General features: G+C 37.2%; 1 protein-coding gene across 3 annotated transcripts; it reads left to right on the plus strand.

The window, feature by feature from the left end:
* Positions 4,397–10,213, plus strand: LOC109837207 (O-acyltransferase WSD1-like). Of its 3 annotated transcripts, XM_020405344.1 has the most exons (6): positions 4,599–4,672; positions 4,902–4,994; positions 8,088–8,645; positions 9,219–9,572; positions 9,655–9,792; positions 9,874–10,213. In XM_020405344.1, exons 2-6 carry the CDS (start codon positions 4,917–4,919, stop codon positions 10,021–10,023), a joined length of 1,278 nt encoding a protein of 425 aa, XP_020260933.1. In that variant the 5' UTR covers positions 4,599–4,672; positions 4,902–4,916; the 3' UTR covers positions 10,024–10,213. The 3 variants fall into 3 exon arrangements, with proteins under 3 accessions (XP_020260932.1, XP_020260933.1, XP_020260935.1); XM_020405343.1 differs by lacking the exon at positions 4,902–4,994 and having other exon boundaries at positions 4,397–4,672; XM_020405346.1 differs by lacking the exon at positions 4,599–4,672 and having other exon boundaries at positions 4,734–4,932.

The raw sequence follows: 25,946 nt of genomic DNA on the forward strand, positions 1-25,946 counted from the left end.
CTAATTGTTTAGAACTAGTTTCACCTCTTCTGATAGAACTAGGATCTGAATTATTAGAGCAGGCCTGTGTTTGTTTATTCTGCGTCTTTGTAAGGAAAAATATTTTCAAAATATGTGCATCCCTAGCTTCCAATTTATTGGATGTTTTGGCTATCTCATTAATGCTCAGCAGTTTGCATTATTAAAAATCTATTTGATTGTGACTATCCAGACGAAGCATCTAGGACCGAATAAAAATTCCATCTACAGTTTTTAGGGTCCCAATTTTCTTCTCTTATTACCTCATTATTTTTAACTTTGCTAAGCCCCCACAACTTTCAGCGTCGATCCAACATTAGCGGTTTCTATTTTTTCCAAATTGTTGGTGTAAAGGGTTTTATCAGATTTCTTGAATGGAATTCTATTTAGTATCATGACAGTACCAGTCATGAGAGCTTTCCTATTATTTCTGGCACACCAGAATTAATTAACATGTGAGTTATACCATAGTCCATTAGTGTTCCTATTTCTTTCTCTCAGCTATCTCCATAGATTGAGTTGTCATATGAGCATTATTTCATGAATAATTCCATTCTCTTCAACAAAATGTGTGTTTAGTTCACTCACCACCTCTATCTGATCTTAGTATTTTAAGTTTTCTTATCAGTTGATTTTTCAACTTCTGCTTTATATATTTTAAATTGTTAATGACTTCATCTTTGGTCTTAATTAAGGTTTTAGAGGTAACAATTTTAGCAGCAATCGCTCTATAAAAGTTACAAAATATTGTGTTCACCCCCTCTGAGTTGTTCTCTGAATCACATAACGATCACTTATGGATGAGTTCTAATATTCTCAGAATCTCGTATCATAGCTTTTAATCAAATGGGTTCTTAGGAAGTTGGTTCTACACATATTTACATTTTCCATCATCTCTTATATTAAGCTTTGGAATTATATTGTAGATGCCATCAATCTTTCTAACTTGACATTATAATCACATCCCTCAATTTTGATGCCAAGTATGAAGGTTCAAATATCAAAGCTATTGGTTAGATGCAAGCTGTAAATTCTTAAGCATTTCAGATTTAAAAAGGAGCCATCACATAAGATACTTTTCAATAAACAAAGTTCAAAACCCTTAGTTATTACAACTTTATTTTATTCAAAAACAAGCTTATAGCCTATGTTGCACCTAATCAGAAGTCCACTATATTAGTTTCTCCTAATGTCTGGTACCTGATAACATCTGCCAGGATCAACAGTCTATCAGAAGTCAAGCTTAAGAGTTTGATCCGACCTATGGATTCACAGGAAGCACACTATTAATTTTCCATCTTTGTCACAGTTCCTCTAGCTTGAGACCTGATAGGTGCGAAAACAAAGCTATTGATTAGACGCCAAAGTGAATAGTTAGCTCCACGGTCAACTCACCAATCATTTGCTTGAAGATCATGTTACTTCAGGATGTGAAGAGAACGACCTGTAATATGCAGCCTCAGCTGCGACTGGAAGTCACCATGTTTACTGTGACTTATTAGTCTGGAGGTCCTCGCCTTCCTAGCTTGGGGTTCTTATTTGATGATTAGGGTTTCTTTCTTAAATGTTTTATTTTATCTTTGGTGGAAGTCGGACGTTTTCTTGTGTTTTGGGAAAGGGATGTGGATTCAACATTGTTTACTTTGGTTCTTTGGGTTTCAGAGTTATTGTCACATTTTTCTCCCTATGCTATGTTGCTCTTCAAGTTCTATAGAATTCAATACTTTCTCTAGGGTAAGATCTCCTGGCGTATGGTTAAGGTTCTTTGGCAAAATCTGATCAGGACTTCCGCGAGAAGGTTGCTATAAGACGGCATCTGGAAACGTTTCATCTAAGCAATGCGAATCCATTCATCTTTTAATTTGGTACGCTAATATGTTCAAATTTCGATGAATTTGCTCATTCATTGGTTAGAACATACCATTTTAAATTTTTAAAAACTCAGACATGCTTAAAGCTTTTAATTCCCATATCATCGTAGGACCATACCTTTTTCTCTAAGTTTCCCCATCCAGAACTTCTTAGGCATTAGTATAGTATTAGTAACTATCTCATCTATAGTATAAAGCTCCTTAAGATCTGTAGACAATGCATACTCTATTTCTTGAGGTGTTCTTGGGATAGGAATGTTAATGCTGTCGAACTGTATTTTTTTGAAAGGATTGCCTCAGTAACTGGTCTATGGTATGAGGATGGGTTATCTGCGTTCTATGTGCTGCTTATTAGATGTAACAATGGTGTTAACGAACATCTCATTGCCGCTTTTGCCAACGGCACGCAAAATTTTCCCATCAAACTTCTCTGCGGTTGTAGCCAGACATAAGCTTACATTGTAGCCATCAATCTGATGGTGACATGAATATTTTTGTTTCTTAGTAATGCCAGCAGAAGAAATATTAAGCCATTCAGTTCAACAGAATAATCCATGATTGTAACATTTACGTTTTAAGATTGCCAGAGCAAACATTGAACATAAAAACCAGAATCGTTTACATCATGGTTTACTATCATCGGGTGTAAAACAGCCACAAAATTAGTTTGTCTTTGGGATGTTGCGGAAATATAGAAGCAGCTGTTAGACATTGAACGAAAATTCATGTCTTTCATAAGGCAATTTAATAATGTAACAGATACATACAGGATTAATATTGAACGCTTTTTTAAGTATGTCATAAGACACACAATTTCAAAACAAAAACAATAACGGGTCTAGAAATTTACGGCCGCTGATGGTCCATCGAGCCGTGAAGCACCTCTGCTTCCCAAGAAACTACATGCTCCCTCTCTGTACATGGCTACGCGGCAATAAGTCCCCGGATGATAACCCATCGCCGCTCAACGACCATCCTTCCTCGCTCGCGCGACGAGCTTCAAGAGGTTTTGCGGAATTTCTTCCTAGCACTTTCAGCGGGAACCGCATAAACAGAAAACTATTTTGAAAGAAAATGAGGAAGGAATGATAGAACTACTGTTTGATTTTTCCACTGTTGTAAAACATATTCGGGTTTGCCTGTCCTTATAGGTTAACCAGGTCCGATTACATAAACTCTGTAGTTTAATACGTCTTTAATCACGTAATCAAAGCTTAAGCGTCTATAACAATTCCAACAAAAACGCTTCCGTTACATAAAAATTCCACAAAACTACTGTTTCCCGTTTTAATCTCACACCACCTACATAAAACTTTTACCGTTACGAAATCATTTCTGTTCACAAAACTATATTCTATCACATGGTTAAGTGTGTTCAAAAATAAACACACGTTATCATATTATGCAAAACAATACAAAGTTCTAGCAGTATTAAGCCCCCCTCAGGTCCGAGTCTACTCCGTGTCCGCAGGTCTGCACTGCGGCCGCCACGCCGACCCGACCGAACCGACCCGAGCCCGAGCCCGAGCCCGGCCCCGGCCGGCGCACCTCGCCGCAGCTGCTGTCCGTGCCCTATCTGGAGTCATCACTGACCTTTGTTTGTCTTCTAGCCCAGTAGGAGAGAGAAGGGAAGGCTTATAAAGGATCTCTTCCTTCCTATTTCCGATGTCCGTATGTCTTGGCGACCTAAACTTTCTCCTCTATAAAACCAAGTTTTTAAGGTTTATAACGTCCAACAAGACGTTCCATCAAAGTTTCTATTCATGATGATACCTAGAGAGCATCCGGGCATCATATGAATCTCGAATGTACTTTTCACAACTGGATCACGAAACTTTGGTAGCATGGATTCCCACTTAATGATATAAGTTATCTCTCTCTCTCTCGTCTCTCTGCTCTCTTTTATCCATATATATTATATAATATATCATATAGATATCTATCTAGTCATAATTATATAATATATATAGATATCAGTATATATTATATAGTATTAATATATATGCGTCAACAACTAATATATCTATGTTTGGAAAATTTTAACAAATAAAATTCTATGAAATGAATCTTTAATAAGAAAAGCAAAAAATGAATTATTGCTGACACTTATTTGGGTCTTTTCAATTACTATTAACACGCACACACACAACTAATATATCTATTGAAAATTCTATGAAATAACATTATATGAAATGAATCTTTAATAAGAAAAGCAAAAAAAGAATTATTGCTGACACTTATTTGGGTCTTTTCAATTACTATTAACACAACTTACAATTTAAAAGAAATTATAAACGAATCATTCATCAATGGTGGCAACTAGTTATTGAGATATTGGAACACAACTTCCAACACTCTCCTTAAATGCTTATAGGGCCATGGCTAAACTTTAACATCTGAGTAGTTGGATTTGTCAATAATTAGGATAACAATCAAGGCCATACGGTATGGTGTTATAAAAAACAAGTGTGAGAATATTGCTGCACAAATTTAGTACGCATGCTAGCTATATTTTAGTTGGTGGTTATATAAGCAAGGATCTCAGAGCACAACCAAAGCCATACTGCCACATGAAGTTGAAAATAAATACAAGCTCAGCTAAGGCATGGGGTGAGGTTGAAGAAGAGCCTGTAAGCCCCGAAGCTCAATACCTCAACAGTTCGGCTCTCTGTGTGAGCAATCTCGTGGTTTTCGAGTCGGAGATCCCCATAGATGATTCTCAAGCTATGTTGACATTGGAGAACCTCTTCTTGCCCATCAACCCTCGCTTCTCTTCGATCATGGTAACATTATTTCGTTGAATTTATCTTCAATTAATGGAATGCATATATGTATCATATATTATATATGATATATAATTTTTTTTTTCTGTGGGTAAATTACACTATGGCAAGCACGGACGACCAATTGCGCTTGCAGGGTGTGAAGGAAGGTTGGGTGGGGGCCTTGGACCAAGAATTGTCCAAACAACCAACCTACCAACACAACTGATGTGTCAATGGTGTGCATTAGGTTAGATGATTCCGGATGTCCTATGCACTGGGTAAACGTTGTGGAACATCAGCTTATGCCGGAACAACGGTGCCAAAGAACTTGCATTTTGTAGTGAACCCCTAATAACTTTCAAAATCTCACTATACCCTCCATGAACCTTCAATGTTTTACAGTAAACCCCTATTAATTTTAAAATTTTACTAAACCCCGAATAACTTTTGGAATTATAGAAAGGACAAATTTTCAAAACCAACCCTTTTTGGGATTTATTTTAAAAAACTAAGCTGTTTAAGATTTATTTAGCATTTTCGACCTATTTTTAGCTAGCTAGTTGAAACTGGGTCGAAAATGCTAAATTGTAAAAACTTCACGGGATTTAGAATCCTGTGAAGTTTAGTACTTAATTAAGCAGCTCTGATCAAAGTTGCCTGGCGCGGGGGGAGGAGTGGCAGCAAACTTCACATGATTCTGAATCTCATGAACTTTGTTTGCAACTTCAAGGGATTCAAAATTCTGTGAAGTTGCAGTCTCCCATTCACAGTATCACGCCCCAGTCCTACGAGCCCGTTGGCGCGTGCAAATTGTGAGACCCACCAAGAGCAACTCGATGTTGGCTAAAGTCCACTGTCAAAATGCTAGCACTAGTTGTTCTTAGGTCTTGGGCTTCTCTATTTAAGCCACTAATATTTCTTCACACAGTCCATGTGAGACTAAAGTGGGGGTATTACAATCACCCCACCTTACAAGGATGACATCCTCGTTGTCACGACATGATAATTGGCACATCCCAGTATCACTGTTAGGCGATGTGGACTCTAGAGGTGGCTCTTACAAGATCTAGTGGCTCCCACCGTATCCACACGGTGTAGCACTTAGCCACGTATAACACTTAAATCCACACTTCCGCTTGGCAATTGCTCTGATACCATTTATCACGCCCCGGGCCTATGGGCCCGTTGGCGCGTGCAAGCCGTGAGACCCACCAAGAACAAATCGATGTTGGCTAAAGTCTACTGCTAAAATGCTAGCAATAGTTATTCTTGGCTTTTGAGCTTCTCTATTTAAGCCATTAATATTTCTTCACACTAGTCTATGTGGGACTAAAGTGGGGGTGTTACACACAGAGAGCTCGATTGGAGCTATCTGTCAATTAATCCCTCCAACTTCACGGGATTCTAAATTCCGTGAAGTTGCAGTATCTCCTTCACAGAGAGGTCAATTGGAGCTCTGTGTCAATTGAACCCTACAACTTCACGGGATTTCGAATCCCTTAAAGTTGGGTGTCATGCAACAACATGCACGCCTAGTGAATTTTTCGCTTCATTCATAACGTGTTGTATATACGAAATTTTTTTCCTCATTCACAACAATATGCATGAAAATCCAACCATAAACATGAAAATTTAACCGCATATACACTAAGTTCCAACCACATATATACACGAAAATCGATCCATACAAGCAACAATCTTTAACAATCTAACCATATATATTCATGAGATTCAGAATCACAAAATAAACATTTATCACAATATAAATATCATATCATAATATAAATATCACATACATCCTAAAATCCCGCTCCTTCCTCACCCTTTCTTACCCATTCCCCTACCTCTTCCCCCCTTTGTCCGCCCCCGATGTCCATGATCACGAGTCTTAATGATTTTGAGCATCTGGTTGTGTAAGAGGCTGAGAAGTATCGGCTCCATATCAAAATAATATTTACAATTAAATTCCGTAATTTAGAATTTTATACTTTATTTTTAAAATTTCCTAATTTTTAGTTTAGCTCAAACCCTAAAATTTAATTTTCTCTAATTTTTAAGATTTCATAATTTAAATAATTTTAACAACGTTCACTTTTAAAAATTCAATTCACTATTTTAAATAATTTTTCCTAATTTCCCATCAAATTTCTTACATATTTCCTTCATAAAATTAAAAAATAATTCAAAAATTAATCCAAAATCTAAACTAAAACAAGCTATTATAATAAAATAGTGAGAATATGTAAAAAATAGGAGAAAAATAAAAAAAATTAAAAGACTTTACCAAAAATAAGTTCAAGCAATAAATTTGAGATCCGGCAATTTCCGGCGAACTCCAGCGAACTTCGACCATCAAGGAAGTCAACGGTGGTGATGGGACATGATCAAAGACGGTCGGTGTGTATGGTGGTCACTGATGGTGACTGATCTAAGTAGTTGGGGGGAGAGAGGGAGGAGAAGCCGAGAGAGAGAGAGAGAGAGAGAGAGAGAGAGAGAGAGACCGACTAAAATAAGTGAGGGAGAGAGAGAATATAGTGGTTTAAGTAAGGTGGGGTCCCCAACTCCTAGAGAGAGAAAGACCGACTAAAATAAGTGTGGGAGAGAGAGAATATAGTGGTTTAAGTGAGGTGGGGTCCCCAACTTCACGAGATTCAGAATCCCGTGAAGTTGCAGGGATCAATTTACAACAATGGGAGACTGCAATTTCATAAGATTCTGAATCCCGTGAAGTTTGCTTCCATTCATCTCCCTGCGGCAGACAACTTTGATCAAAGCTAATTAATTAAGTGCTAAGCTTTATGAGATTCTAAATCCCTTGAAGTTTTTACAATTTATTTAGCATATTTGACCCAGGTTAAGCTAGCTGATTGAAACTAGGTCGAAAATGCTAAATAAATCTCAAACATGTTGATTTTTAAAAATAAATCTTACAAAAGGTTGATTTTAAAAATTTATCCTTGTAGATAACCCCCAAGAAGTTTTCGTGTTTTGAAGATACCCCCTTAAGTTAGAACCTGAAAATAAACATAAAAAGGCATTTTGAAGAATAATTTTAGCAAAATAAATAAATAAAATAAAAGAAAATAAAAGAAAAATTAGGGCTCATGACCCCCAACTTGAGATGAGCAAGAGAAGAATGAATGTCAAAAGACGAGAAATTTATGTTTTTAGAGTTGAAAATATAAACAGTCATAAAGGTTTTTTAAAAAAAAAAAATCTAAGTAGTTTTTGAGTCTTTTTATATCACGTGAGTTGCACATACCACATTAGATGTAACGGTCATAAATTTGGGGCTACTCTTCTGCAAAAGTCATTGGAGGGTTCAGTGTGATGTTATTGGGGGCTTACTACAAAACATTGAAGGTTCTTGGGGGGTTTTGTGTAATTTACCATTTTTCTAGTATTCCTGTGCATAAGTTTAACTTGTGCTTAGGTGAAGGATGAGCACGGGAATTCAAGATGGAGGAAGGTTCAAGTGAAACTGGAGGACCATATCAACGTTCCAGTGTTTCCTTCAGGATTGGAGTTTTATGATGATTATATGCAAGAATACATAGCGAAAATTGCAACAGAACGCTTGCCAGAAGATCAACCTCTATGGAACACACATATAATCAAGTATCCAACAAAGAATGCCGCAGGTTCTCTTGTGTTCAAGCTTCATCATTCATTAGGAGATGGTTTCTCACTTATGACAGCCCTCTTCAACTGTGTACAAAGAGCTGATAACCCTTCCCTTCCTCTGACTTTCCCCTCTATTGGAAGCACACAAGCTCAAAACTGGGGAGTTTATAGGGCTCTATCCGATGTTTTCTCGATGTGCATTAACACAATTAAAGACTTCAGTTGGAGTCTTGCGTTGAGTAGCATAAAAGATAGCGTAACTCCTATAAGGTCAGGGGATGTCGGCATTGAAGATAGACCAATCACCTTATCAACTGTCACATTTTCGCTCAGTGATATCAAGCAGATAAAGGGCAAGCTAAAAGGGGTAAGAACAATTGAACGAAAATTCCTAAGTTTAAGGCATCCCATATACAGTACAGGTATTAGTTTTGCAGAGAAAATTGAAATTCTTTCATTTCATAGAATTCATTAATATCAAGCAAATAAAGGCCAAGCAAAGGGAAAAGATCAATCGTCCAAATTCCTAAGTGTATGGAATTAAATATTCACATATGTTAGTTTTACAAAGTAAGGCCAGCCTTTCATTTCACTGAATTCATTAATAAGCAGATGAAGGGCAACCTAAATTGGGGTAAAGATCAATCAAACAAAAATTTCCAAATTTATGGCATGCTATACACACTTGCATGTTAATTTTGCAGATCAGTGAATTCTTCATTTTCATTGCGTTCATTAAAATCAAGTAGATACAGATCAAGCTATAGGGTGTCTAGAAATCAATTGAACAAATTTCTAAATTTATGGCATTCTATGTACACACATGTATTAGTTTTGCAAGAGAAGTGAATTGCCATTTCATTGAGTTAATTCTTTTTCTGTGTCAGTAAGTTTAAGTAAAATTTTCTTTTTTGATACTGTTTCAATTTTTGTTCCACAGACAGTTAATGATGTTATAACTGGAATAATTTTCTACGGCATGCAACTCTACTTGCAAGCTGCTGGCCAAGAAACCAAACCTGCAAAGGTGACCGCCCTCGTATTGCTGAACACAAGGGCAATCAGAACATACCAACCACTGAAAGAGATGGCTCGACGCGATTCAAAGGTTCCTTGGGGCAACCATTTCGCCTTTTTGCATGTCTCGATCCCTACAAATAAGGACCCTGAGAATGCTGATCCTCTACATTCAATACGCCGAGCCAAGAAAATTATCAAGGCTAAGAGGAACTCACTCGGTGTCTATCTCACTGCTGGAATTCTGGAAATTATGAGGAAGTTTAGAGGATCAGAGGTTTGTTTCACAATTAGACTTAACTTACATATATCTCTTAAAAAAAAGGCTCAATGAAACTTAACCTACATATATTGTGCAGGCTGTTTCTAGGCACATATACAAAACGTTAACCAATACGAGCCTGACGATTTCTAATCTTATCGGGCCATTGGAAAAGTTGCAGATTGCTAATCACCCTTGCAAGAGCTTCTATTTCATGGTGGTGCGAGCTCCACAGGTATATCATCTTTGAAACATGAACATGTTTATTGGACTGTTCTAATTAGTTCATTTATATGTATTGCACGTTTGATTGCAGAGTCTCACAATTACTGTAGTAAGCTACATGGGTACGATAAAGGTGGCAATAGGAGCAGAGAGAGATTTCATAAATTCTGAGCTCCTTGTATCTTGTATGGAGAAGTCATTTGAGAGGATTTTTGATGCAGCAGTTGGCAATAGAACTTGACATGGATTACTCAAGCTAATTAAAAGCAATCATTGTTGTCTCTAGCATGATCTTTCTCCTAAAAATGCTACTAAATAAAGGATATTTCCCCTAAGACAATTATTTAAGGGCGATAATTCTTGTTTTTCGCGATAATTCTTGTTTTTCTTTATTGCAACATAACTGAATAGAATAATAGAATTATATGGCTTGTTATGTGTGACCCAAATAGTCAGTGTTTCTTCAGTTCGATCCGATTTAACCGAAAGTGTGATGCAGTTTGGATTGATTACAAACATGGGGGATGATAAAGGTAGTTTATGGTACTTTTATATTGGAGGGAGATGCAGATATCTGGTGGGAAAGTAAGGAAGCCCGCTTATCAATCGAGGAGGAGAATATTCTTTGGAGCAGATTTATTAATTTATTCAAGGAGAAATATTTTCTCTTGTATGTCTGATCTCACAAGAAGAGAAAACTTATGGATATACCGTTGTGCACAGTGGAATCGAAGGACATGAATAAGATAGGAGAACAAATCAACAACCAAACACAAGCATCACACAACAAGACACCAAATTTTATGTGGTTCGGCAATGTGCCTAAGTCTACGGGGTAAGGAGGGGGAAGATTTCACTAATAGACAGAGTACAATAGGGTTTACAATCACTCAATAATCTCACAAAATAACCCTCAAACAAAACTCTCAAATCCCTCACAACACAAAATAACCCTCAAACAAAACTCTCAAATCCCTCACAAATTCTCCCTTTCTAAGTGCTCAAACAATGCTCAAATCTCAGCTCTTAATCTCTCACCAAATCCCTCACAAATTCTCCCTTTCTAAGTGCTCAAACAATGCTCAAATCTCAGCTCTTAATCTCTCACTTAACCCTAGAAAACATCATGTTCCTATTTATATCAAATAGGAATCCAAAATAGATCAGGAAAACGAATCTGGGCCCAAACCGCATCACGGTCGACCGGGCATGAGCATCCGGTCGACCGGCCAGAAGCCCAAACTCTCATCTTGTAACTCAGCATACCTTCGGTCGACCGCACATACATGATCGGTCGACCGGCCAGACACATGAATCCAAACCCTGTAATCGTTCACCTTTTCGGTCGATCGGACATGTATGTTGGTCGACCGACTAACGATAGGGTTTCTCACCCTGTAATTTCACAGTCTGTCGGTTGACTGGCCTATGTACTTTGGTTGACCGACCAGTGACTAGTCTTGTGCCCTCAAAATTTCCTGATCTTCTTTGTCATTTCTACAAATCTCCACCTCTGTGAAGTTTTTTCTAAAAACTGAGCCAACCTGAATACCAATCATCCCACTTGTTGCGTCCAGTATGAAGTGGAGTCAATCCACAACAACTGACTCAATCCACAACAAGTTAGGAACCCAAATGAGAACTCTAACAAGGATCTCCACCGTATCGGTATCAACTCATCAAATTTGGCTGCATCAAACTGACTGCCTACATATCCTCTTGCCCAAGAAATCAAGCCTCACGTAGTTCACCCAAATGGCCTCTAAAGGCCCTCAACAATGAAAAATGTTTAACAACTCCAAACAATGACCAAATTTCACCCCAGTGATAACTTTGGTCAACATATTTGCCGGATTGTCCTTTGTATGGATCTTCTCTAATATAATGTCTCAATCATCCAAGACATCTCGCACAAAATGGAACCTGACATCAATGTGCTTTGTTCGGGCATGATACACCTGGTTTTTTGTCAAATAGATAGCTGACATGCTATCATATTTTACCCTGATGGCATCCTGTGTAATCCCCAAGTTATCTAATAACCACTACAACCACAAAGCTTCCTTCACAGCTTCAGTCAATGCCATAAACTTTGCCTCCATAGTGAAAAGAGCTACTGTAGACTGAAGTGTACATCTCTAATATACCGGTGCTCCTGCTAGTGTAAACACATATCCAGTAGTAGACCGGCGCTTGTCAAGATTCCCAGCATAATCTGAATCCACATATCCGACACAATCATGCCCATTTCTCTCATTCTTCTCAAATACCAAACAAACATCCACGGTACCTTTGATATATCATAAGATCCATTTCACGACCTCCCAATGACCCTTTCTGGGGTCATGCATGTACCTAAACACCATGCTCACGGCCTGTGACAAATCTGGCCTTGTACACACCATAGTATACATCAATCTACAACAGCACTAGAATATGGAACTTTAGACATGTATTCATAGTCCTTAACTGAAACAGGTGACATCTTAGCTGATAGCTTAAAGTGAGGAGCTAATGGAGTACTCACCGTCTTGGTATTGCCATAAAAATTAAATTTCTTCAGCATCTTTTGCAAGTAGCTCCTCTGAGACAATTTTAACCTCCCCTTCACTCTGTCTCTCTCAATTTCCATACCCAATATCTTCTTTGCTTCCCAAGGTCCATCTCAAATTCAAATGACAACTCATTTTTCAACTTCCTAATAGCTGAAGTATTTCTAGAAGTAATGAGCATATCATTAACATATAACAACAAATAAATATACTCACCATTTTGTAGCTTGTGCATGTACACACACGGGTCATATGGACTCCTCGTGTACCCTTGGCCAATTATAAAACTGTCGAATCTCTTGTACCATTATCGCGGTGATTGTTTCAATGCAAAAAGAGATTTCTTCAGTTTACATACTAAATCTTCTTTGCCTGCAACTCTAAAACCCATCTGCTGTGACATATAGATCTCTTCTTCTAAATCTCCATGTAGAAAGACTGTTTTCACATCTATCTAGACCAAATCCAAATCCGGCTGTGCCACCAATGCCAATAGTATTCTTATCAATGTATGCTTCACAACAGGTGAGAATACCTTATTGTAATCAATGCCCTCAAGTTGGGCATACCCTTTGGCAACCAATATGGCTTTGTATCGAATGTCCCCATCAGAAGATCCTTCTTTCTTTGCATATACCCACTTGCATCCAATTTCTTTCTTACCCTTTAGTAATTTTGCAATCTCCCAAGTGTTATTCTTTTGAAGAGAATGCATCTCCTCCTCCATAGCTTTCCTCCACCTGAGTGAATCAGAGCTTGACTCTGCTTTTTTATATGTAGAAGGAACCAAATCTTCAATGACCTCCACTGACAAAGCATATGTAATCATCACATCATCATATCTAGCTAGCTGACGAATGATTCTTCTTGGTCTATTAGCTGCAATGAACTCCTAAACATGATCCTGTTCCTGAGTCCTAATATCCACTGTATCCTCTACCTGCCCATCTGTCATATCTCTTCCCAGTGTCACCTCTGTAGGAGCCACAATAGATACAATGCTATTTGAAGTCTGTGGAGTCACATCATCCTCCACCTCCTGTGATACCTCACTAGTCTGGCCTTCCTCCACCTGCTGAGGGACCTGAGGCCTCATCATGTGAGCCTCATCAAAAGTGATATCTTTGCTAATGATTATCTTTTTGTCTTCTGGATCCCACAACTTGAAGCTTTTAACTCCATTTCTAAAATCCACAAAGACTGCTTTTCTTATTCTCGGATTCAGCTTCCCATCATTCACATGATAGTAAGCTGGACACCCAAATATCCGAATCAAATCATAATCACTAGCCACTGTATCGGACCATACCTCCATAGGAGTCTTTCCATATATCGTAGTGTATGGAAACCTATTCACGAGATGACTTGCATAAACCAACGCCTTGGCCCAAAAGGATTTAGCTAATCCACTCCATGAGAGAATATAACGCACCTTCTCCAGCAAAGTACGGTTCAATCTCTTATCCACCCCATTTTGTTACGGTGTCTCCCTAAGTGTGAAATGGCACCTAATGTCGTGATCCCAGCAAAACTATAAAAATGGATCACTCTTATACTCACCACCATTATCAGAACGGAGTACTTTCACCTTTCTACTTGTTTGTCTACTTTCTTTTTCCATTCCATAAATATATTCAGGACCTCATGTTTATGCTTCATGGTATATACCCAATTCCTCCTAGAATAATCATCAATGAAAGTAACAAAATAATTGGCTCCACCAAGAGATGTGTTTTTGGAAGGACCCAAACATTTGTGTGAACGTAATCTAATATATCTTGGGTATTATGAATTGTGGTGCTAAATTTCACTTTTGTCTTCTTCCTAAGTATGCAATGTTCATACAACTCCATCTTGCAGGTTTTTGCACTCTTCAATAGCCCCTGTTTTGCCAATGTCTGTAGAGACTTACCACTAGTGTGTCCCAATCTCATGTACCATAGGCGGGTAGTATCCTCCTTTGTGGTAATAGAAGCTACCAGACCCTCTGTTACTATCTTTCCCTTCAAATAGTAAATATTATTTTCCCTGACACCTCTCATCACCACCATGGACCCCTTAGTGACATTCAAAGTTGCATTCTCCATGATCACCTTATAACCTGATACCTCTAAAGTTCCAAGTGAAATGATATTCTTCGTCAATTGAGGAACAAATCTTACTTCCTTCAACTCCCTAGTCACTACGTCACACATCCTGATTCGAATTGTTCCAATACCACCAATGGGACATACGTGATCATTTCCCATTACCACGATACCCCCTCTCTCTAACTCCTCAAAGCTAGAGAACCAATTCTTCCTAGGGCAAATGTAGTAGGTAGCACCCGAATCCAACATCCACTCTGTAGAGTCTGCATAACAAACTAACAGTAATGCTAGGCATGAATAGCGTGAAGAATATGAGTCTGAATTGTTACCACTAACTTTGGTTGTTAGTACCTTTGTTTTGATGATGATTTACAAACAATCCCTAACATCGTTTGTCTAGTGTTTGTGTTTGCTCATTAGATATTCTAGAAAAACATCAATGTCGAAGGTTGGTTGGATTGTGCCTACACGGTCATATCCATTGGAGGATGGAAGGAATATCACAGTGAAGCCTTGCAATTCAAGTTAAAGATTCAAGATCAAGCTTCATCCGCAAAGTTTACCAAGATGAGCTATATTGAAGATCAATCTAGCTTGGGTAAATTAGTTTAGGGTTTATACTTGTGTGTTAATCCTTAGAGCTCAATCTTACACACACATAAACATTTTGGTTTTATAGTTTTCAAGATTGAATAAGAAACAAATTTACTTATTTATATACATACATACATGTTTCATATCTATCATTTTTGGTTTTGGTAAACAAGTGTTTAGCCACATAAACATGAAAACTCAATACACGTATTAAATAAATTTTCATGTTTATATGTGCTTAAGATGATTTCATTAATTAACAAGCTTAAAATCAACGAAATCATGTTTATTTGTAAAAAATATGTGTTTATGGATTAAAGACTAAATTACATCATTTTATATCTTTTCCTAAGTCCATTAATCCATTCAAAATGAATATGCAAGTTTGTTTGTCAAAAACATATGTTGTTAAGTTTTCATGTTTTTGAACTATTTTGCAAAATGAAGAGTTTTTACAATTGAGAGATGCAATTTAAAAAATTCTTTTTGTAACATGTTTATTTTCATGTTTATAAAAATTTTCTAAAGTTATATATTTTTTAGAATTTATTTGCTATTTTTAAGGCACTTCAAAATCAGATTTCATACATGAACAGTGTCTGTGCATGTTTATAAGTCAACTTATGTACTGTAGCAAGTAGACTTATGAACTATTCTGAAAAATACAGTTTTTATTTGCTGAGTCGACTTATTCTCCAAGCAAGTTGACTTATATATGATAACTCGACTTATGAATTTTACAAGTCGACTTATAATCTATTGTGCAGTTTGTTGTTTTCATCTGCTGAGTCGACTTATAACTCATACAAGTCAACTCATAAGACATAAGTTGACTTATACCTCGTCGTAAGTCGACTTATAAACTAGCCGTTGCATAGTAACGATAATTTTTTAGATTTTTTTGTTTTGTGATTTTTATGGGTTTTTGTGTACTTCTTGGGCTGGGTTCTTCTACCCTATATATCCCCCATTGCATTTAACATTTCAAACTACCAAGAAAGTTTTTAAACAAGTTTAAAGATCGTTTAAAGTTTGTTTAGTGTGTTTACAAGTTTTGTTTGTGAAGAGATTTTCACAAGAGGAAGAAGAGATTATCTTTGGTGTTTGAGCTTCAATCTCTCATCTCTCTTACTCTTGTCATCTTAGAGAAGTTTCACTATACTCAATTCTAGATTTACATATTTATATTTGTTATTTATCTTTTCACTAAGCTAGATTTACAATTGAGTTTGGTTTTGTTATTGCTCATTGTTTACACACACCCACTTGAGCTTAAATATTTTCATACATAGAATATTAGGGTTGAGAGTGTAACATTGAGTGTGGGCTTAATTGAGTTCTCACCTTGTTTAGAGAATAAATATTTGTTATTGTGCTTATTTATGAGATACACTTTGTAATACACTTGTATACCGAGAGATGTGTGTGGTGAGAGATGGGGTCGATTCCAAGAGGAGTGAGGTCGGTAATAAAGCCTAAAGAGAGGTGGTAATTCCGAACACTTGAAGAAGACCACACAGGCTAGGCCAACACTTAGAGAGTGTAGAGTGTGATTTCAAGAGTGTGAGTTGTGAAAGTTTTTGGTGAGCTAGAAAACCGAAATCGTGTGGAGTTGTAAACATTTTGGGTGAACGTTGAAAACTCGTTGTGATAGTGGATTCTCCCCGGGAGTGGGAAGCGGAGACGTAGGTCGGAAGGACCAAACTCCGTGATTATTTGTGTGTGTTTGTGTTGATTATTTGCATACTATATCATTTGTATTTTAGTTTATGTTTATATCTCCCTTTTGTTTATATTGCATATTCTTGCTCATAATTAGTTGTACGTCATACTTGCAAGAATAAATTATTAATAAGTTTTAAATCGACATTAATATCAGATTATATTAGCATATACCCTATTCACCCCCTCCCCTCTAGGGTAATTTCATTGGTAATATTCACCTCTGAAGTCTAAACGGTTTTCCATTTGTTCTTCCCGACTCTATCTTTCAACTTTTGGCATTCATTTTTCCAATGTCCATCCTCTTTGTAAAAAGCACATTGATTTCTACCCACACTTCTATGACCACTTCTTGGCTTCGATTTTGAGCAATTAAATGGATGGGGTTTAGGACTACAGCCTCTCACTACCAATGCATCTCCAGATGCCTTCTCGGAGGGTTTGCCATCACTCTTCCTCAACGTAAAACCCCAAAAATTTGAATATTATGTGATAAAAAAAATAAATATGTTATATGGTGATGAATAACATATTTTTATGTTTGAGTATGCTAGAAATTGATTTGGGATTAAATCAATGTATATATGTGAATATATGAGTGCAAATGCACAAATCATGCACGATGAAGAAATCTGGAAAAAAAATAACCAGTTAAGAGTTTATAATTTTTTTACATTGATATAGTTAGAATCTAGAAAAACGCAAAAGACAAAAATTGTAGGTCTCTTCAACAACTTTCCAACAAATCTTAAATCACCTCATTCCGAGGTTAGATATAAAATTTACAGCTAAAATACCGAATATAATTTACAGGAATACAGAGTAGTCGACTACTAAGTTTAGTCGACTAGCGGGGATTTTCTTGGACATATCGGGTTTGGTTTTCAGGTCGGATTCAAATCGTTTTGTGCCCAGATCTTAACCCAAGTATACAAACATGTTTAAAACCCAAATTCCTGGGTTATTTTCACATGGGTTACCAACCAGCATCCCCCTTCAAATCCTAGAGCTTATTCTTGGTGTTCCTCGAGGAGATTCGAGGTAAATCGTTGAGCGGAGGGTAAGATCAAGTGCTTTTGAGCACGGAGGGATCTTGTACATGTGTCTAGAGGCTTGACATGATGTTTGAGGCAAGAGCACTTGCATCCAAACTTGCACCCTTAGTTAATGAATGTTTTAAAGTGTTTAAATTGATGCTTTTCATGCTTATTTATAACCCGATGTGTTAAAAATGAGGTTTTTGATGATAGATCTTAATAAAGTGCTAGATCTAATATTTTATCTTACTGCTTATAATAGAAATGTGATCATGATCAATTGGGTTGTGTAGATCTTCATTTGTAACTTGATTTCTATGTGTTAGTCATGCTTAAAACCCTAAACTTGTGATATAAAGGGCTTACATGTTAATCAAGTTTGATTAGACCCTAGATTTGGGATATTTCGGTTCTATAAATGTGAATAAACAACTTATTATCAGTTTCAAGTTTAATATGCAAGCATGTATATGTTAATCTAGTCACTAGGGTTTATGTCAAGTTTTAGTTTAATGAGGAGATTAAACCAAAAATAGTTGAATCAAGGGTTTAAATAATCATGATGATGATTCTTTTGATTTGTATTTACTAGCTTTATATCGTATTAAAGCATAATAAACATGTGATGATTGTTTGGTAATATTCGTACACGAAGTTATGCATGTTTTTGCTAAGTAGTCGACTACTAAGAGTAGTAGTCGACTACTCGTGTCTAGTTTGGCTTGACAGAAACTGAAATAATACAGAGTAGTTGACTAACATTCTTATTAGTCGACTACTAAATCCTAATTCATGTATTACAGAGTCTGGTAGACTCAGTGTGGTCGACTACTAAGCTTAGTAGTCGACTACTAAGGTTGATTTTCTGTATAATGTGTTATTTTGTTTTTAGATGCGACCATGAGGCTTGAATTGCATGATAGTACATGTGTAGACTTAATTATAAATGACTAGTGTCGTAGTACATGTGTTAGTACCCTAAAGAGGGATTTTGTTAAGTATTGTTTCGAGTACACTTTTCCTTTAGACATCGTACCCGCACGAGTGTGCACAGAGGTTGGTGAACCTATATTATGATATCCGCACTAGAGTATGCACAGAGGTTGGTGAACCTATATTATGGTATCCGTACTAGAGTGTGCACAGAGGTTGGTGAACCTATATTATGGTATCCCCAATAGACTGTGCGCAGAGGTTGATGAACCTATATTATGGTATCCACACTACAATGTGCACAGAGGTTAGTAAACCTATATTATTGTATCCGCATTAGAGTGTGCGCAGAGATCGGTTTACCTATGTTGTTGTATCCGCACGAGTATGCGCAGAAGTAAAGGAAACTATATCTTCGTTTCCATATAGTTATAATCAGAGTTTGAAATGGTTATTAGTTGTCATGCATGGGGGTGCTATTAGTTGAGAAGAATCAGCAAAGATAACTTATATGACTTGATAGCTTAATGTGTTTGGCGGACACTAAATATGGTATAACTCATTCATGAGTAGTTTTACATCTGAGACACTCACTTGTTAGTACACGAGATATATATATTCTACTCTGATGTTGAATATGATGTTTCACTTATATGTTTTTATTTCAGTCATATTGAGTATTATTATTTCTTAGTTACAGGGGAAAAAGGATTTCTAGGTAGACTATGCTTAATAGATAGAGCATCCACTACATATAGTAACCCTTCCCCTGGGGGTGGATGGAGATGATTTTGCTTAAGCCCGCTGGCGCTTTTGTTGTTGTTCTTTTTATTTTTATTACCTTTCAAGNTCAGAGAGTCACATGATGATGGAGCTCTTGCATAGTCGCTATCATATAAGCTAGTAGATGAGACTCCACAGTACACAGACTTTATATTCAGTTATTAGAGTTTTCTTTATTTTCTCATTTGTAAAGGCTGTGAGTCTTGATACATTCATATATTTCATGATGACAGATATATTCTAGACTTATTCATTGAGACATAGTTTATTTATGAGATATTCTTTCTTATATCATGTCAGTTGCAATTATTTTCCTCTTTTTGCATGTTTGTACTTGCACATTTTTTTTGATTCCATGAGAGGATATTGTCGTGATTGGTGAAACTTGTTGTTACACAGTGTAGGTGTATAGTAGGTTTGATATCTCTGGGTTTACCTTAGACTGCAGCCATGTATGAAACCAGGGACGTCACACTCAACACATAATTTACCAATGCTGAGGCCACCTCTTTGTAACTAACAATGGTTCTATTATTAATTATTGTAAGGATAAAAGTACCATAATCATCCCCTGGCAACGAACACAATAACAACATTGTCTTGTCTTCATCCTCTACCATGGTATCCATATTGGCCATATCCGATAGCAATTTCGTGAAGTTATTGACATGTTCTCTAATGGAAACTCCCCTCTTCATTTTGAATTGGTAAAACCTCTTCTTTAAATAAAGCTCATTCTCAATGCTCTTCGTCAAATACATGTAATTGAGTGTTTCCCACAACCGTTTCGCTGATGTTTCATTCATGACACCATAAATAAAATCCGATATCAAACACGATCTAATAACCCCACATGCTCTACTATTTATTTTCTTCCAAACCTTATCCTCCGTATCATCGGGTTTCTCTTGTAATTCAAGAGTCTCCTCTAAATTTTGAGCATCCAACGCATCCATCACTTGACACCTCCACAAACTAAGATTTATCTTGCCATCAAATTTTTGAACATCAATTTTTGTATTAGTAATGCTCAAACCTTGTATCGCCTTAGTTAGGGATGATCCAGATGTACTTGCTTCGGTCATGTTGACAATCCAATCTTCAAATGAGAATCTGCACCAAATCCTCTTGTAGAAGCCCTAGCTTTCTCCTCTAAATTGAACCCCAAGCCAACCAAGAGCTTTGATACTACTTGTCGTGCGTAGCAGAATCGAAGGACACGAATAAGATAGGAGAACAAATCAACAACCAAACACAAGCACCACACAGTAAGACACTAAATTATACGTGGTTCAGTAATGTGTCCACGTCCTCAGGGCAAGGAGGGAGAAGATTTCACTAATAGGGAGAGAGAATACAAATAGAGTTTACAATCACTCAATAATCTCACAAAATAACCCTCAAACAAAACTCTCAAATCCCTCATATATTCTCCCTTTCTAAGTGCTCAAATAATACTAAAATCTCAGCTCTTAATCCCTCACTTAACCTTAGAAAACGTCATGTTCCTATTTATATCAAATAGAAATCTAAAACAGGTTAGGAAAATGAATCTGGGCCTAAACCGCATCGCGGTCGACCAAGCATGAGCATCTGATTGATCGGCTTGAAGCCCAAACTCTCATCCTATAGCTCAGCATACCTTCAATAACCCGCATATACTTGATCGGTCGACCGACCAGACGTAGGAATCCAAACCCTGTAATCATGCACATTTTCGGTCTACCAGACATGTATGTTCAGTCGATCGAACAGCGATAGGGTTTCTCACCCTGTAATTTCATAGTTTGTCAATCGACCGGCCTATGTACTTCGATCGATCGACCCATGACTAGTCCTGTGCACTCAAAATTTCCCGATCTTCTTCGCTGCTTCCACATATACAGGAATTTGATATGATAGTAGAAGGACATGAAGCAAAGTTCAATGAGTTGTCTTGATATGCACTTAAGTTAGTTAAAGAAGAATATGATAAGGCAGAGATGTTTGAGAATGGATTGAGACCGAAAATCCATAAGAATATTACTGTGGTTATGTCAAAGACCTTAGAAGAGGCTGTAGAAATAGCAAAAAGGGCTAAAAAGGTGAGTAAAGGAGTGAGGACTACAAAGGAACCAAACAAAATAGGGGACCAAAGAAACAATGTAGAGATGATGGCATTCACAAAGAGTAGGTAACTTTTAGGCCCTTCAAGAAGTCATTATTTCAAGGATCAGGGGCTCCAGTACAGAGATCGAGACAAGTTGTTACGAGGAAAAATTCTCCACTTCAGAGGCATGATGGACAGTGTTACAAATGCGGTCATAATCACAAAGACTAGTCCATTATTTCGAGTTGTTATGAGTGTGGTTAGTAGAGCCCTAATGTGGAAGATTGTCCAACAAGGACAGGAGTCAAGCTGGAAGATCAAAAAGTAAAGTCCACACTTAGTGATGGTGAAACATCTAAGACATAGGGGAGAATATTTGCCTAGAGGAAACATAATGCTCTGGCATCTAACTCCATTTTCACAGGTGCACTTATTTTTTCCTCTCAGCTTGCAAATGTGTTGTTGATTCTAATTCTTCTCATTCATTTATATCTCATATCTTTGTTAGCAAGTTGGGTAGAACTTCAGAATTGTTGGACTTCGGGTTATTTGTTTCCAGCCCAGTCAACAATTATATGATTACTAATCATATCTTTAAGGGATGTAAAGTCATAGTGGGAGATTGAACTTTGCCTGCAAATCATGTGCTACTCAATATTTCATGATTTTGATGTTATTCTTGGTATGGATTGGCTCTTTATCTGTCATGCATCTTTAGATTATTTTTAGAAGTGAGTTCTATTTAGAATTCCGAGGGAGTATGAGTTCTATTTCGAGGGGTAGGGTATTAATGTTCTCCATGTGTCATTTCAGCTATGCAAACCTGTAGATTGCTAAACAAGGCTTGTGGGTTTATCTTCTAGTGTAATATGCACAAAGTAGAAGGAGGTTAGCTTAGAGACAATCCTGTTTGTTTGGGAATATCCTGAGGTGTTTCTCCTAGAGTTGCCACCTCATAGAGAGATCAAGTTCGCTGTTGATTTGGATTCTAGAACAGGACCAATCTTGAAATCACTTTATCGAATAGCACCTGCAAAGATAAGAGAATTGAAAGGTCAATTGCAAGAACTATTAGATAAGTGGTTCATCAAGCCAAGTGTATCCCCTTGGGATGCTCCTATGCTATTTGTGAAAAAGAGAGATGGGAGTATGCAATTATGTATGGATTATCAGGAATTGAATAGGATGACTATGAAGAACAAGTATCATTTTCCCCGAATTGATAACTTATTTAATCAATTGAAAGGTGCCCAGTATTGTCCGAAATTAATCTTTAGTCTAGTTATCATCAACTCAAGATTAACCTTGAAGATATGCTGAAGACTGTATTCAGAACAAAATATGGACATTATGAATTTTTAGCGATGCCATTCGGATTGACAAATGTCCTAGCTGCTTTTATAGACTTGATGAATAGAGTATTCATGTATTATCTTGATTAGTTTGTGATTGTTTTTATTAATGACATACTGATCTACTCTAGGAGTCAGAAGGAGCATGAAGAACACTTACAAATCATTTTGCAAATACTTTTGGAGCATAAATTATATACAAAAGTGAAGAAGTGTGAATTCTGATTGGTGTGTGTTTCTTTCATGGGGCATGTTACCTCTAAAGAAGTGGTGTCAGTAGATACTTCAAAGATAGAGGTAATTGTTGGTTGGAAGAGATGGAGCACTTCCATGACCAAGATGCGAAGCTTATTGGGATTGGCTGGTTACTATAGAAGGTTTATCGAGAGATTTTTCTTGCATTGTAGTACCTTTTACTCAGTTGACTAAGAAAGGGGTAAAGTTCCAGTGGACAAAGAAGTGTGAGCAGAGCTATCAGGAGTTAAACGATTAGTTGGTGTCCGCACCTATACTCATTATTACTTCTAGATCTAGTGAATTTATGATATACAGTGATGTTTCTCACATTGGTCTTGGATCTGTTCTTATGTAGAATGGAAAAGTAGTAGCATATGCATCTAGACAGATTAAGTCTTATGGAAAATATTACCCAACACATAATTTGGAGTTGGTTGTTGTTATTTTTGCACTGAATATTTGGAGACACTATTTGTATGGGGAGACTTGTGACATCTACACAGATCATAAGAGCCTTAAATACATTTTTACTCTTAAGGAGTTAAATATGAGGCAAAGGCAATTGTTGAGCTAATAAAGAATTATGACCTTAATATTCGTTATCATCCGGGTAAGGTGAATGTCGTGGCCGATGCCTTGTGTAGGAAGTCTATTACTACTGTTGCCACTTTGATCAACAATTAGAACTATATGTTAGAGGACTTGAGGTGGCTTGATATTAACATATGAATTTGAGGATTTGGAGTGATGTTCCCTCATCTTAAAATTCAGCCTAGTTTGATTAACAGGCTTGTGACAGTACAAAATGATGATTTGGTACTTGTAAAAATCAAGTCAGATGTGGAACAAGGACTTTGACATGATTTTATTATTCATGATGGAGCTTTGAGATTTACAAACTATTCATGTGTATCCAATGATTCAAAGTTTAAGAAAGAATTCTTAGCGGAGGTCCATTGTTAGGCATACATAGTTCATCCTGGATCTACCAAGATGTATAGAGATTTGTGAGAAACATTTTGGTAGGATGACATGAACCGAGAGACTGCAGAATTTATATCCAAAATTAGTATGCCAACAGGTGAAAATTGAGCATTAGAAGCCTGGCAGACTACTTCAGCCTCTTCCAATTTCTATATGGAAATGGGATGAAGTAACCATAGTTTTTGTGAATAGTTTTCTTAGAAGTTAGAGCGTGATGACTGTAGACGGTCAAAATGTATTTTCACTAAGGATCCAAGAAACGAATGTCCATGGGCTAAACACTTCGAATGAGCCTAAATTCAAACCCATAATAAGCTGCAGCAAAGGTAACCTGATAATTGAAGCGAACCTTGCCAAGCAGCTATAATCAACTCAACTCGACCAAGTCAGACACGTGTCTACCCCCACAACACGCTTCAGATCAAGTCGAAACGTGTCATTAGTCGACCAAGCCTAGAGTTGAATTTTGATCTAAATTCAAACTCACTTCTAGTGGAGCCAACTCCGCCATGGCATCGAATCTAACCCCTAAATCAAGTCAATAACGACAATGGGCAATAGACATGGAAGATCAAGAAGGCATTCTGACTCAAATGGTGATTCAGAAGAAAGATTCAGACGAACAAATTGAACGACTAGAAGAGATGGTTAAGCAACTTCTATTAGCCTCTCGTCTTCAGGCGAGTTCTTTAAAAGGAAAAAGACTATTTGGTAAAAATTCTCTTGAAGACGGTCAAGAGCATCAACGGGAGATTCGACCTCATAGAGTTCAACTCCCGTTCTCAACCCATGGGTCCGAAGCTTCCTTCGTAACTCCCGGAACTTCTTCGTAGTGGCTCCGAATATGATCCTGACTCTGAACACGCTAGGTCAGAAACTTTACTACCTTCGAAGCCAAATAAGGAAGCCAAAGACTTGAATACATTCAAAAGAAGCTCAATGTTCTTTCTCAATGAACAAAGCTCAAGATGGTTGGAATCACTTGATCTTATCCTGTCGAAATGGACATGGTTCCCTACCCGATGAAGTTCAAGCCACCAACGTTTCATGCGTTCGATGGCAAAGGTTCTCCAAACTAGCATATCTACTAATTCTACTAGCAAACTAGAAATATAGTAGGTAAAGATGTCATTAAGGCACATCTTTTCATTGGCACCCTTCACAGGGTAGCCTTTAATTGGTTCCAAAATTTGCACGAGAGTTCAATCGGATCCTGGGAGGATTTAGAATCGAACTTCCTCTCTCAATTCCATGACGAACAATCTGATGTCACTATAGATAAACTCCTTTGTGAGAAACAAAAATGGTAATGATACAGCCAGGGAATATATCAAAAGATACCAGAACTTGACATTATGATGTCAAGATATTCCTTTACCAATGCTGCTTCAAACTTGCCAGCACAACTTCGTGGCATGAATTGAAGTTCACATAGGTGATATCACTGCTCACACCTAGAAAGATCTGATGGAGCAAGCTGAGATAGTTGAGAAGTCATCAGAGTGTTTCAACAAATTTGAACCTCGTACCAACTTCAAGGGCAACAAAGGCAAATAAGGGTGGACATCACAACCGAAGTCCAGAATTCTAATAATAGCCAACAAAGAGAGCCAAGGAAGAACTTTCAACGTAACTATTCATTCAAAGATAAACATGTAGTCGCCATCTTTGATATCCTAAATGAAGGAAATTGTTTGAAGCGTCCAGAAGCTCAACGCCCAGAAGAGGTCGAAAAAACCATTGACCCCAACTACTACCTCTATCATAGAATGTTAGGACACCCGATGAAGA

The sequence above is a fragment of the Asparagus officinalis genome, chromosome 4, assembly GCF_001876935.1.
Source record: "Asparagus officinalis chromosome 4, Aspof.V1, whole genome shotgun sequence".
NCBI lineage: Eukaryota > Viridiplantae > Streptophyta > Magnoliopsida > Asparagales > Asparagaceae > Asparagus > Asparagus officinalis.

What these genes read in the sequence shown, in the direction of transcription:
- LOC109837207 (XM_020405343.1), top strand. Translation starts at nt 4,460, where the DNA reads ATGAAGTTGAAAATAAATACAAGCTCAGCTAAGGCATGGGGTGAGGTT. An exon ending in GGAAGTTTAGAGGATCAGAG is followed by an intron (nt 9,573 to 9,654) that starts GTTTGTTTCACA and finishes TATATTGTGCAG; the next exon opens with GCTGTTTCTAGGCACATATA. An exon ending in TGGTGGTGCGAGCTCCACAG is followed by an intron (nt 9,793 to 9,873) that starts GTATATCATCTT and finishes GTTTGATTGCAG; the next exon opens with AGTCTCACAATTACTGTAGT.